We start from the raw sequence: 15351 nt of genomic DNA, 5'->3' as shown, positions 1-15351 counted from the left end.
TGATGTAAATGATCATAAATCATTTACTCAGGGTTTCCCCTAAAAAACGAAACGCATATTAATAAGTAGACAACTTCCCCATTGCCGTTCATTACGTCTATCACTGTCAAGAGTGCCTTCTCTCTTTTGCCCTTTGTTTTTATTCATTATTTAGAAAACTAGGTCTACATTTTCTCATTTCTTATTGTTTTGTTCAAATTGAATTCAATTAGCCAGCCAAATTCAGGAGGTATGTTGAATATACGGTAATGAAATAAGGACTTTTAAGGAATCATGGCCAAGTTACGGGTTTTATTTGGAACGTCCGTCCTGGTCATTGTTTGGTTCAGTTGCGGTAAGTTCTATGATGTAAATTATCCTATTGTTTTTCAACGAGGTGATAATTTCTATATGGTATATGGACTACAATCTTTTCCACGCAGTTCATTTTCTGTTGTTCTGGTTGCTCATTTTTTTAACCATTCATTTTTTCTCTTTCTTTTCTTCTTCTTCTTCTTCTCCTTCTTCTTCTTCTTCCTCTGTATTCCCTTCTTCTTCGTCATCGTCTCCTTTTTCACCTACGGGTGACTAATAATATGTGACAATTACATTTTTTTCTTTTTAGAATTGTTATTGAAGTTACTTATTATTTTATTTGTAATAATTTTGTCTGTACATTTTTGTTCTTGTATATACAAAGGCATGTATACCTTGTGATATCATAAGTTTATTTCACTATTTCGATTTTTATTTTCTCTAATGAATTGATTTTGTTATTCAACAATCAATTGTTTTCTGGGGTTTTTTTTTTTTTTTGTTCTTTATAAGACACGAACTTATTGAAGAATAACTAGACCGCTTACGTGAGTTTACCTTATTAAGATAAATGAAAGAAGTGAAATATCCTCCATTTTAAAGATTTTTTTTTACAATCAAATTCGCTCGCTCGCTTTACTCGATTGCTCAATAATTTAAGTTTGAAAGAATTCATTTCCATTTCCATGCAAGCATGATACAATTACAAACAAATGCAAATTACCAGATGAACAGTATTTGGATAACATAATTTGTGATTGTAAGACAGTAGAAAATATGGAAATATGAGAAAGTATGATGGAAATATGCATGGATTTACAATTTATCAAAAGTTAAACCTCTGCCAAATTAAAAAAAAACACTGAGAGGGGCACATCCCTGACTCTTAACCGGCCTTTTGCTCACATGCAGGCCTTTGCAGGGTATATTTTTTCTTCAAGCTAAGCACCTCTAAAAATCTTTGTTACAGCATGGAATGTTCACGTATTTTAAGTGTTTTAAGCATTTTGTCATTTTTTATAGCTGTCATTGGTGATTGCACTAACAGTGAGTATTAATTCAAGTAATTTTGTTTTGAATAAATCGATTTGAAATATTTTGTTTCAATGTGGTGGGGCTGAATAAACTGGTAACAATCCTATCCGCTGTAACTTAATTTCTACCTGAATTATAAAAAAAAACATATTTCCTTTTAACTAGGTAGGTCTATAATTTCCATTGATTATATTTTTGACACTATTTTAATGATAACTTATACAGCATATACATAGTTCCGCATTGCCAAATAAAACATTGTAAACGTAGGCTGCAAAGTTTAATCAATATTGGAATTGAATTAACTTTTGATATCAACCATTGCAGTTTATACGAAAAGTGTCATGTTTCATACAACACCAAGGGATTCAAAAGTTTATTTCCTAAATATATCAACCCAAATAAATGAAGAAAAAAAAAACATTCCTTTATGTTATTCCGTTTGTGTTTTCTTTATTCAATGAATAAGACGATGGATCAACATGTACAGGATCGGGTAAGTAATCGATCATTTTTATTCGTTTTGTTTCTTCTGACTTTACAAATAAAAAAAACTGAATGTCGTTTTTGGTTAAGGATATAATCATAATTTGATATGCGCTATTCAATAACTGCTTAATATTATTATCATTATATATTATTTCTATCAATTTCAAAGATGTAGAACTCCTCCTTTTTATATTTGGATGGGTGGGATAAGGGGTAAGGAGGAGGGGGAGTCATCACTGCGATGAAATAGGTAATGAGAACCAAATGTTTTCATGATTTTGTTATTGACGTTCAAAATATTGTAAGTGACTTTAAATGACAATTTCAATATATATTAACACGGTCACTGCAATAATGCTTTTGAAAGCCGCTCATATCAGTTAACTGATTTTATGATATTCATGTTTTGGCGTTTTTTTTTATTACAACTCCATATCATTTACTGAGGAAAAATTTATAAAAATGTCATTATTTTTGAAAGTTTTCATTTAAATGTTACCAATCTTTTATGAATATACCAACCGTATTTTAGTATTCAAAAGTCTTTTATTATCGCATTTTAAAAATATGATACATGTAGTGTGCGTGGTCAATTAAAAGATGGAAAATCACTCATATTCGTATCACGCGTCCATCAGTGTTTATAAATAATCAACTCACCAAATTACAAATTAGTGATTAACATAGTCTCACTCTGAGTGATACCGTGTTTCAAACAGATATGCATGTCTTCTTGTATCATCATCTTTTAAACTTTCAAAATTGTGTTTTCTCAATTTGCTTATTTCATTCAAATAATGTTATTAACACAAGTGAAATCATTTGCATTTCCTACGGGTCGGCTTATAACTCCATTAAGCATGCTGTTACGATGATATACCCAATGCACTCGGCGAAGGAGGTGGAATAAGCTTGATACAAGACTGTTATCCAAGTGGAATGACAGTAAAATTGACTTTCAGTCATGTCATGTCCATCTTGGTAGCTCTTGTATCACTCCGTCTAAAACAGCCCGTAATCTTGGGATTATATTTGATCAGGAAATGACTTTTCACAACCATATCACTCAAGTCCAACAAAATGTCAGATATCAACTACGTAATTTGAGTTTCATCAGAAAGTCACTGTCTAAACCTGCAGACGAGATACTTATCCATGCTTTAATTTCCTCCCGTTTAAATTTTTCAAACTCATTGTTCTGTAACCTCCCACAAAAAGATTTGACAAAACTTCAACGTCTACAAAACTCTGCTGCCCGTCTCCTAACCTACACTAAAAAGTATGACTCCATTTCGCCAATCCTCCAGTCCTTACATTGGCTGCCTGTTGGTAAAAGAATCACCTTCAAAATTATTTTATTAATACATCATTCAATTTATTCTCTCTTCCCCACATATCTCAGCAGCTCTATCTCAAAATATCAGCCTTCACGTAGTCTTCGCTCATCATCTGATGCTATATTGCTCCAGACACCCAGAACAAACACAAAAGGGGGGCCATGCATTCTCTGTTATAGGACCAAAGCTATGGAATCAACTGCCTATCCAATTACGCCAAATTTCATCAACAGAAACATTCAAGTCCCAGTTGAAAACTTATTTAATCTCCCATTAACAGTTTAATATTGTGTTTATTCAGGATAATTCAAATTCTATTCTTTTTGTTTTCTATTGTTGTTGTGTTTTGTGTTTATTTTCCTTGAAGCGCCATGAGCACCGAAAGGTGGACCTGTGCGCTATATAATTAACCACCATTATTATTATCATTATTATTATTATTAAATCATTTGCATTTCTTACGTGTCGGCTTACAACTTTATCTTCATTAAGCATGCTGTTACGATGATATACCCAAGGCACTCGGCGAAGGAGGTGGAATAAGCTTGATACAAGACTGTTATCCAAGTGGAATGACAGTAAACTATACATGCCCAGGGAATCTAAGAGGTCCCCCAAACCAAATTTGCAACAACGGGGTGTGGAGTTACCCATTTGCCCCAACTTGCGAAGGTATGTATTCTATTTAGTTAATTGATTAACCCTTTGAATACTGAATTCTGGAATTCACATAGACTTTGTACAGGTATCATCATGTTCTAGTTGGCAATGGGTTAATTCATTCTTCTTTTATTCTCGACTCATAACTGTATTTGTCTTCTGATTCTTAATATTTCACTGTCATAGGCCCCAATGGGCGGATCCAGTTTTTTCAAAGGGGGGGGGGGGCACTTGAGTATTTTCATTAATGTTTTTATCATGGCTCTCAAAGGGGGGGGGGGCACATACGGGCCGGATGCCCCCCCCCCCCCTGGATCCACCACTGATAGGCCCTATTTCATTGATTTAGACATTTTAAGAAATACAGAATGTATGGTTACGTCAAAGAAGAAGGAAGTTCCAAAAAATATTAAGGGACAACAACATCAAACAGGGATCTGCTTTCGATTATCTTGGTAGTACCATAACAGACGACTCCATAAGTGCAAGGGAGACTAAAAGTAGAATTGCCCTAGCAAAATTAGCTTTCTCAAAGTTGGAGAAAATCCTTAGAAACAGGGTACTCAAAATGGAGACCCAATTGCGAGTACTAATTTGTTACATCTATACCCCGTGCTGATGAATGGAAGTGAAGCATGGTCAATAACATCAGAAATGAGAAAGCGTTTGGAGAGATGTGAAACGTGATTCCTCCGACGCATGGTGAGTATGGTTCCACGATGAGTATTCCATGGACTGACAGAGTAACCAATGAAAGGTCCCAAGAAGAGCTGGTGTTGAAAGCTCATTATAGACAATGATAGATGTAAGAATAAGGCAAATGAGTTTTGTAGGACATGTTATTTGAAAGGACAGTCTTGAAAATTTAGCATTGATGGGGAAGATAAAAGATAGGAAGGGTCGAGGAAGGAATAATTGAATTGGATGACCAGTCTGTTGGAATGCATGGATTACAGAGAGAGAGGTGAGGGTCACAGGAGGTGGAGCTGATTCAAACAGCAAGGAAACAAAGATTTGTGGTATGCCATGATCGCCTACGTCTCAGGATATGGCACTCAGAGAGAGAGACATACATACATTTTTTTTTAAAACAAGTTCACACCTAGTTACCAATAATGCATATAGCATTTTCCATTTATTTGAAAGCAGGATAAAAGAGCATTGTAGATTAAATGCCTTGCTCACGGGCATAGCTGCCGCAGCCGGGGATCGAACCCCGGACTTTTTCATGTATATAGCCAGGCGCCTTAGACCACTCGGCCACGGCACCTCTGCATACCCCAACATACACCCTCACACACACACTCACATACAAACGTACATAGGCCTACATACAAGAAAACTTTTTTTTTGTAAAACGTGTATTTAGTAAAAATATATCCTTCAGCCTTACCTAGCTGCCGCCCCCCCCCCAAATATAACTGCTTTACGCCACTGATTGAAATCGGACGAAAATTGAACTGAAGGGAATTTCGAACTAATTTATGAATGCACCACGATGGGGGTAAAAATAGCCTAACAACAATTCCATTAATCTATATAATGGTCACAAGGAGCAGCAACTACGTAATGCCATAATGCATTTACATGTTCATGATCCCAGTTCATGACTTTTACAATAATTTCGTGCACACGGGGTTGACAATTTTCGCTTTCCGTGATGTGGACGAGCAGGCCCAGCTGGCCATCGGGCTGGCCATGCAATGTTAGCACCAGTGGCTTACCTGGCATATTTCGTCAGGGGGGGGGGGGGGGTGCAAGCGACAAGGATGAGCAAGGTGGGGGGAGGTAGTAGGCATGGACGTATGTAGGCAAAACATTTCAAGGGGGGCTGATAATCATTGCCCAAATACCAAATTTACAGTTTTTAATTTTCAAACGAGCGAAGCGAGCGAATTTGTTTTCAATTATTATTTAGCCTTTTTACATGATGTGAAACGTGCAGAAATTATAAATTCGGTCATGAAATTACCAATACTCGAGGATATTTGGGCACCTCGTTGTCCTGCATTTTGCAGCCCACCCCCCCCCCCCCATACACGTTTAGATGTGTAGGTCTGGCAGTGGCACTGAAGGTGGGAAAAGTTACCCAGGGGGTGCCCACAATAAAACAGTCTGGACCTTGCTTCTACTGATATTTGCTATCGGGCGATTGCACTTTATTGTAGAAAAAAAAAAATTTTGTATATCATTCCAGAAATGATTTTTTTTTTTTTTTAAACAAGTTCACACCTAGTTACCAATAATGCATATAGCATTTCCATTTATTTGAAAGTAGGATAAAAGAGCATTGTAGATTAAAAGCCTTGCTCACGGGCATAGCTGCCGCGGCCGGGGATCGAACCCCGGACTTTTTTCATGTATAGCCAGGCGCCTTAGACCACTCGGCCACGGCACCTCCGAAATGTATTGGATCGTGATCAATATATTTCTAATCAAGTGGTAATTGCAATGTTTATATTAAAATACTTCTTTTATTCCTCTTTAAAGGTGTTTACATTATGTACCCAATTCTGCTCATTTGGAGACGTTGTAAAAGAGGTATTTGACATTGAAATCAGTTAAGAATAATAATATAAAACTAATAATTGCAAGCGCGAAGCGCGAGCTGAATTTTTTAAAAAAAATTTGACCTAAAACGATATATTTTGTGCACTTGATTATGAATAGGATGGGTATCTTCCTTAATTAATCATGCGAGCGCGAAGCGCGAGCTAACAATTTTGATATTCCTAACTGGACACTAGACATTTTAAGCAGTTACAGGATGGGTTTCTGAACAGTCGTGCGGGCACGAAGCGCAAGCTAAAACTTTTGATATTCCGACTTAAGAATTGGACATTCAAAGGACTTTTAGTAACCATGAACAAAGTGGTCTCTAACTGAATAATTAATTGATGCGAGCGCGAAGAGCGAGCTGAAAGTTCGAAATATTCCCCCCTGAAAAGTGGACATTCTAACAATTAATTGGTGTGAGCGCGAAGCGCGAGCTAATTCTTTGTTATATATTTCGACCCAAAATTTTTACATTCAGAGCACTTCATTTAATTATGAACAGGATGGAATTTTATGCGAGTGCGAAGTTCGAGCTGAAATTTTTGATATTCCGACCTAAGAACTTGATATTCTAAGCAATTTTTGTAACCGTGAACAAATTTTTACATTCTGAGCACTTCATTTAATTATGAACAGGATGGAATTTTATGCGAGTGCGAAGCTCGAGCTGAAATTTTTGATATTCCGACCTAAGAACTTGATATTCTAAGCAATTTTTGTAACCCTGAACAAATTGGTTTCTAATGATATATTTTTTATATTCCGACTTGAAAACCGGACATTCTAAGCACTTCATTTAACTATGAACAGGATGGATATATCTGAACAGTTATATATGAGCACGAAGCGCGAGCTGAAATTTTTGATATTCCGGCCTAAGAACTGGATATTATAAGCACTTTTTGTAACCGTGACTAAATTGGTTTCTAACTAATCAATTGACGCGAGCGCGAAGTGCGAGCTGAAATTTTTTGATATTTCCACCTGAAAACTAGACATTTATCTTAGCTAACCAACTAAAAAAATTATGCGAGCGCTACGCGCGAAATTTTATTGTTATAATTATGTTACCTTAAAGTTGTTCTCTAACTTTTTCCTGTCCCTGGTCAGCCCAGTCCGTCCTCACTATCGGTATACAGAGAGCTCTAAAAGTCGCATTGCGTAAAAATCACAATTTACCGATAAAAGTGTACAGTTTAATTGACATTTACAGACAAAGATGGCGGAACTAATAAACCGAATCAGTTGAAACAGCCCCGTGTGCCCGACAGTTTATATTTTTTTCCGACAGTCTGCAGTCCAGTTTTTGTTTTCCTCTTTCTCTTCAACTCTTTCTTCTTTTTCCCCTTCCCCCTTTTTCTCTCTTTCCTTTTTCTTCTTTTCTTTTTCTTTCCCTTTTTTCGCTTCTTTTTTTGTGTGCTTGTGACTCGTCAGGGGGGCAGTCTGCCCCCTGCACCCCCTTAGGTACGCTAGTGGTTAGCACCATGTGGCGCCCCCGACATCCCCGAAATCTTACACACCTTGACCTTTCCCATTATCCGGCTTTGTTTTGTATAGCTATTACCTCATGCGCCCAACCAACGGTACCAACTGACGGCAGTCTCATTCCGACTCAGTCTCAATATGACCTCTATACGCGAATCAACTACGCCTGCGACGACGGGTACTCATTGGAAGGCCCAGATGAGGCCGTTTGTGAATCAAGCGGGACCTGGAATCCATCCACTACGCCCTCATGTAAAGGTAAACCCATGTAATATCACTCACGATGCGATTCGTTGCAATCCGAATTTCAAAGAAATTGCAATGATTTGACATGAACTTTCCAACCATGTAGAATTGTGATAGGACTCCTATCTGAATTCACAGCCTCCCTGTAGACATGGTAGAATAAAAGCAAATCAATTTCAAATCGTAATGACATCATCATCGCTTGAAGCCGAATTGGACTTTACTCCAAACATAGGGCATGCCGAACTTCATGACACATGTTTTAAATGCAACATGCAATTTATTTAAATTTAAAACAAGTGGAACGCCTCTGGCAGTCTCGCCTGCATTACGCAATTTAATATAGCAGCAGTGCTAACTTTGAAAACTACTATAAACAAATCATTCACAAAAAACATCATTCATATAATGACATAATACCACGTTCATTGACCATAAATGACATTTGAACGGAGACTTAAGACTGTCAACTACACCCATGTCCACATTTCATTCACTCTATCCATAAACTTTCAAAGTTATGATGGCACTTCAACAATTACCCCAACATGGCCTAAGTTTATTGACCTTAACTGACCTTTGACTTGGTTTTGTGACCTGAAACTCACAGGGGATGTTCAGTGAGGCTTGATTACTCTTATATCCCAAGTTTTATGAACTAGATCCATAAACTTTCACAGTTAGGATAGTAATAAAACAAATACCCCCAACACGGCCAAAGTTCATTGACCTTTAATGACCTTTGACCATGGTCATGTGACCTGAAACTCAGGCAGGATGTTCACTAATACTTGATTAACCTTATGTCCAAGTTTCATGGACTAGATCCATAAATTTTCAAAGTTATGATAGTAATTCAACAAATACCCCCAACTTGACCAAAGTTCATTGACCCTAAATGACCTTTGACCTTAGTCACGTGACCTGAAACTCAATCAGAATGTCCACTAATACTTGATTAACCTTATGCCCAAGTTTCATGAGCTAGGTCCATATACTTTCTAAGTTATGATGTCATTTCAAAAACTTAACCTACGGTTAAGATTTTGAAAATAATTTTCCCAACATGGTCTAAGTTCATTGACCCTAAATGACCTTTGACCTTGGTCATGTGACCTGAAACTCAGGCAGGATGTTCATTAATACTTTATTAACCTTATGTCCAAGTTTCATGAAGTAGGTCTATATAATTTCTAAGTTATGATGTCATTTCAAAAACTTAACCTTAGGTTAAGATTTGATGTTGACGCCGCCGCCGCCGTCGGAAAAGCGGCGCCTATAGTCTCGCTCTGCTATGCAGGCGATACAAAAATGGCGTCGCATGGGATCGCATATTATTGTCTTAAAGAAACATAATTAGTGGTGTGCATGAGGGTGAGGGTGTGTGTGTGTTTGGGGAGGGGTCATAGTATATATTGTTTTTCGATGCTCTAATGATCATTAAAAAAATTGTTCACTTTTCTTATCGAACTCGAATTCGGGGAAGTTTAATGGTCAATATTTAGATTCCTTGATTAATACCTCAAGATCAAATTAAATATTTTGTTTTATGAGAAAATGTGACAATTCAATATTTTGGGAACCTGATTTAGAAGCTGTATTATTTAAGGTTTCATCTACAAGATAGTTCATAGTTGTTAATGAATTAATGTTTATCTATAAGATATAGAAAGTGTATCTGTTTTAAAGAAATCTCACTTAACTCAAGGCAGGGATTGTTTGTTTCATTTAATGAATAGGAAAACATTATTACATAAAACATGTTTGAGTCCGAAATAGTATTGACAATATTATTATTGACAAAATACACAATTTTACAGCTATTTGATCAAATTTTATGTACAATCGACCATGCAAAAAATCAGAAAATGCTTCTTTGAAAATCTTTTTATTATTATATTTTTTATTCTCTCGTTGATAGAATCGTCTAACTCGGTTGCATTTTCAACTGACCCAAACCCTTCGACTCCAAGCAGTTAAGTATTATTATACAAAAGAATCGGTAGCGTAATCAGCCCCCCCAAAAAAAAAAAAAAAAATTGAGGGGGTCAGACAATTCAGCCGATTTCTGCAAAAATACAAGGGAGCGAAGCGAGCGAGTAAATTTTTGTGACTTTTTAAAAATACAATTATCGAATTTGGGCTAGATTTCGACGTAATATCAAGAGAAAGGTATCATTCTTTTTTTTTTTCCTTTTCTCCTTTTTTTCTTGGTCGAGTAACTATTTTGGAGGGCTGCATGGCCCCATGCCCACCATCTGAACGCCAGTGCAAAGAATAGAAACCGCATCCAAATATGATTTCTTTATATAAGTCAGTGGCGGATCGAGGATTGTTAAATGGGGGGGGGGGCTATAGATTTTTTGAAGTCGTATTTGGAGAACATTGTTCATACTATTATGTTAATATATACCAGGATTGTTTGTTTCACCTAATCAATAGGAAAAAGGTATTACATAAAAAATGTTTGAGTCCCTAATAGTATTGAAAATTATTGAACAAAAAATAATATACAATTTTACAATTCTGAGATCAAATAATCAACTGTGCAAAAATTAACAGAAAGTGCTTTTTTGTTGCATTCTTTCTTATTTTTTTAATTCCCTTGCTGGTAGATTCATCTCCATCCGCAACTGAATCAAACCCTTCGACTCCAAGCAGTTGAGTATAAATCATTTTATTTACAAAACGTAATAGATGATGCGGGTATGATTGTGTTTCTGTGTGTGTGTGTGGGGGGGGGGGTCGTACTAGATATTGTTTTTCGATGCTCTAATAATCATAAAAAAGATATTGTTCACTTTTTTTTTTATAGAAGTCGAATTAGGGGAAGTTTAATGGTCAATAATTGGATTCCTTGATTAATACCTCAAGATCAAATGAAATATTTTGTTTTATGAGAAAATGTGATAATTCAATATTTTGGGAACCTGATTTAGAAGCTGTAATAATTAAGGTTTCATCCACAAGATAGTTGTTATTGAATTAATGTTTATTAATAATTATTATTGTAATAGTTTGATAATGTGAATTTTATTGTAATATTTCAAGTTTGTAATTATTTTAAGATATAGAAAGTGTATCTATTCTAAAGAAATCTCACTCACCTAAAGGCAGGGATTGTTTGTTTCATTTAATAACATTATTACATAAAACATGTCTGAGTCCAAAATAGTATTGACAATAAATTTTACAGCTATTTGATCAAATTTTATGTACAATCGAACATGCAAAAATCAGAACATGCTTCTTTTAAAATCCTTTTATTATTGTATTTTATATTCTCTCGTTGATAGAATCGTCTACCTCGGTTACATTTTCAACTGATCCAAACCCTTCGACTCCAAGCAGTTGAGTATTATTGTCTTAAAGAAATGTAATTAGTGGTGTACATGAGGGTGTGTGTGTGTGTGGGGAGGGGGTCATATAGATATTGTTTTCCGATGCTCTGATGATCATAAAATAGATGTTGTTGAATTTTCTTATCGAATTCGAATTCGGGGATGTTTAATAATTGATAGTTGGATATCTCGATTAAAACTTAAAGATCAAATGAAATATTTGATTTTATAAACAAATATGATTTATTCAATCTTTACCGAACCAGATTTGTTGCATGAATGCAAGTTGTGTGATTATTTACATTCATACTAGTTATTCATTATTTTTATATACATTTATATATGGTAAGATTTGTGTGATTTTAATCATATTCTTCATAATGAATTTATAAAATGTAGAAACTTTACATTTGAAGAAATCTCACTAACCATAAGGCCGGAATTGTTGGTTTCACTTAATTAATGGAAACGTAGTTATTGCATAAAATATGTCAGTCCCCAAAAGTAATACTTTTCATTGAACAGATATACAATTTAACAGATAAGTGATCAAATTGAACGTGCAAAAATGACTCATTATTCTTTTATTTAGATGGAATGAGTAATAGAGCTTATAATGACAATTTTCTCGAGCAATGTATTGTTATGAATTCGTTTTCGCTATCTGCTAAAGGGGTTTTTAGCCGGTTTAAGTCAACTTTTTCGTGAATTAATGTGCTCTTTTGTTATTTATTTTCCAGGTGTGATGACATCAGAATCTTTTTCAAGGATTACGGAATCCCCTTCCCCAAACTGTTAAGTATTTAAATGGTACAATCGTAAAATTTGCTCCAAACAAAATATCAATTTCCCATGTTTATTGGAGATTTCATTCTTCTAATGTTTAACATTGTTCACTAAAATGAATGCTCGTAGATAATTTATCTCTCTATAGTGTATTCAAATTAAAACTATAGAAAAAGACCCTCACCACCGCCAATAAGAAAATTATAATGATAAAAATAATCACATTTTTTTCTCAAAGTAATGATAAATCGGGAGGATAAACCTGCCTGAAAGTATAAATTATTGTGCAATTTCTGTAATTTTTATGATCATATTGAATTGTTTGAATCATGACTACAGGTGGCATGTTTCGGGGCTAGAATATGTCTGGAATTGAAAACGGTATTTGTGATAGCATTAATACTAATATTACTGACCTTAGATTAGTTAAGAGTAATTTTTGTGCCTTCGAATTTATTGACTTTCTTCAAATGAAAAGTTATTGTAACAAGCGCAATATATCTTATGATTTACTTTTCAGTTTTACCATATATTGGCATCGCTTTTGCTGTCATTGTTTCGCTAATTGTCGCTCTATTTGGGTATATATTCAGGCTACACATCAAGTGAGTTTTCTATCCTTTTTGTATCTTGAAGTATGTTAGCAATTATTGAGAAGAATGATGAACACAAGAATGAGCATAACTTGACAAGAATATATTTCAAAAAAATGTTAATATGCAGTAGAAAAGGTCTGTAGGTGTAAAATCAAGAGAAGCGAGGTGAGGAATCATTTTAACCCTGCATGATTAGAGAGAGCATATCCGAAATGCTCTCTCTAATCATACTGGAATATAGGGTCCTATACTCGTAACCCAAAGAAAAAGGACGGTTCTCCTCAAGGGCGGAAATCTCTCCCCAAAGGTAGGGGGACCAGGGGCTGACAAGCAGAAAGAAAGGTTATCACCCCAAGTGTAAGGTCATTTCGACCAAAATAAATTTGACAAGCAAAAAAAAAGGACATCACCCCAAATGTAAAGTCATTTCTAAATAGAAATTTGAAAAGCCAAAAAAAAAAGGTTAATGAAAGCTCATATCGTCCAAAATACATGTTTTATTTCGATTTTGAATGACGCATTTCTTTCCATCATAAAAGGCCAAAAATAGTAGGGGGACATTTGATATTGTGTCCCCCCCTACTATTTTGGGTAGGGGGACGCGTCCCCCTGGGATTTCCGCCCATGGTTCTCCTATTAATAATAAAATACCAAATAGATTAGATAATATCTTGCCTTTCCATGAGAGCACTTTCATTTTCTATTCTTTTACCGTGATCACCTTACAAAATAATATAAAATTCAACTGTACACCTTTCTACTAACCCATGACATCCACCCCTGTCAGTCAGATTTTTAAAAAGCCCACATCCATACCTAATGTTCGTGGAATTTTCGGGCGAGATACGGCCAGAGGACTGTGTGAAAAACAACATTTTGGGGTCATTTTTTTTTCCTTTTTGCCCCCAACTTTTTTGTACATAAAAGTACCTTAATCATTCATCTGTAGTTTGTTATATGTCTAAATATATGTTTTCATGGCCACTGAGTCCAACTATAGATAAAACAGACATGTTTGGACTTTAGTAGTGTCTATTTTCAGTGAAAAATAACATTTTCTGTATTTTTTTTAAAAAATGACTGAAAATGGACTGCAAATATTCATGCAACTACTGCTTGTAATTTGTCTACCCTTTTTTTTTGGGGGGGGGGGGTGATAGACAGTTGGAAATATATCAGTTGTACTGTCTGAATTAAAAGAATCTGTATTTAATAAATATTCCCTCCCCCCAAAAAAAAAAAATCCTTTCTATGCAGGATCTCAGACGCATACAGTTCTTGCAACTATTGCTATAATTGCTGTATATATATTGATATTTTCAGTGCTTCAGAGACAAAATGAATAATAATGTAAAATATCCGAGGACTAATGTACATATTTAATGTTGTACAATTTAGGAAAAACAAATTTCATAGTCAGTGAGCCAAATGATCAGATTCTTATAGATTTTCCTCCTTCTTGTTCAGTGCTATTTCGTTAGAACGTGTTCAAAAGAACAGTTGCAAGAAATTCTGATTCTACAGTGCGTATCGATAAAAAGTTTACACTTTGAAAAAGTCCTGGGAATTGAAAATTATGAATTACGGGAATAATTTTTCACATATATTCTTGGACTTGGGTCTCATCTATCATATGAAAGTTAAAAAAAATGACAGAATGTTACGCTTGAGTGAGCACTGTCCATTTTTTTGTAAAGCTCGCAGAAATGCTCATTTTCACGCTGTGTCAAGGAAAAAAGGGCGAAAACATACTGACCGAGAGGAACATTTCTCATGATTTCTCTTTCTAGCCACTTGAAATAAAACAGAAACATTTTGTAACAACTTTGCCACCCAAATTTACATTTTAACCCTTTGTAAGCACAACCTTACTTTTTTGTGCCAGATGGATCTGATTCTGAGGACATAACTGAATGTAAACGAAAGTTTATATCAGACATCTCCAACATTCTTTTGCGAAGTTTTTATCATTTGAAGTGGGTTTACATTTCATATATCATTGAATACTTGCTTCTTTACACATTTCCCAAGATTGACCATGATTAACAAAACGAAAATCAAGCCTAAACCATTGTCATGATCATTGTCTGACATACTTTTGGGCATCTGCCTCTTTACTGCATCAATATTATTCTTTTTTTAAAGCAGCAAATCAATCTCTTATATATATGAGCCTGCATACATTATATCTATATCTTCTTAAACTCAACAAAATAAAAAACAATGAAAATCTTCATTCTTATTCATTATTTTGTCTCGTATCCTGATCACCCATTTCCATTGATGCCCAGCAGTTCTATCATCATTATCAGGTGAATATGACGAGATAGCACATCATTGTGTTGATTATAAAAACAGCATGAGAAACATTAATTCAGAATAAATATAGAGACTGTGATTTTGTTGATATATACATGTACATGTCAGTAACAAAATTGATGACAATTTGGTTGAATCATGTCGTAACAATGGCAACAGAAATTCATAAGTAAGTACTAATCTATTGGCTAGGAACCCTATTAAACA

General features: G+C 35.1%; 1 protein-coding gene across 1 annotated transcript in view; it reads left to right on the top strand.

Annotated features, from left to right (window-relative positions):
- The first annotated feature begins 90 nt into the window (after positions 1-90).
- Positions 91-15351, top strand: part of LOC135155766 (uncharacterized) — an 18403-nt gene continuing 3142 nt past the window's right edge. Inside the window, exons 1-9 of the mRNA XM_064105988.1 lie at positions 91-334; positions 1318-1341; positions 1799-1825; positions 3648-3827; positions 7929-8114; positions 10718-10762; positions 11399-11452; positions 12184-12237; positions 12750-12834. Of these exons, the coding sequence (XP_063962058.1) occupies positions 274-334; positions 1318-1341; positions 1799-1825; positions 3648-3827; positions 7929-8114; positions 10718-10762; positions 11399-11452; positions 12184-12237; positions 12750-12834 (716 nt within the window). The 5' untranslated portion in view covers positions 91-273. The remainder of the gene's footprint in view (positions 335-1317; positions 1342-1798; positions 1826-3647; positions 3828-7928; positions 8115-10717; positions 10763-11398; positions 11453-12183; positions 12238-12749; positions 12835-15351) is intronic.

Source organism: Lytechinus pictus, chromosome 10 (genome assembly GCF_037042905.1).
Source record: "Lytechinus pictus isolate F3 Inbred chromosome 10, Lp3.0, whole genome shotgun sequence".
NCBI lineage: Eukaryota > Metazoa > Echinodermata > Echinoidea > Temnopleuroida > Toxopneustidae > Lytechinus > Lytechinus pictus.
Note: the sequence above shows the minus strand (reverse complement) of the source record. Positions and strands in the feature narration are given on the sequence as shown.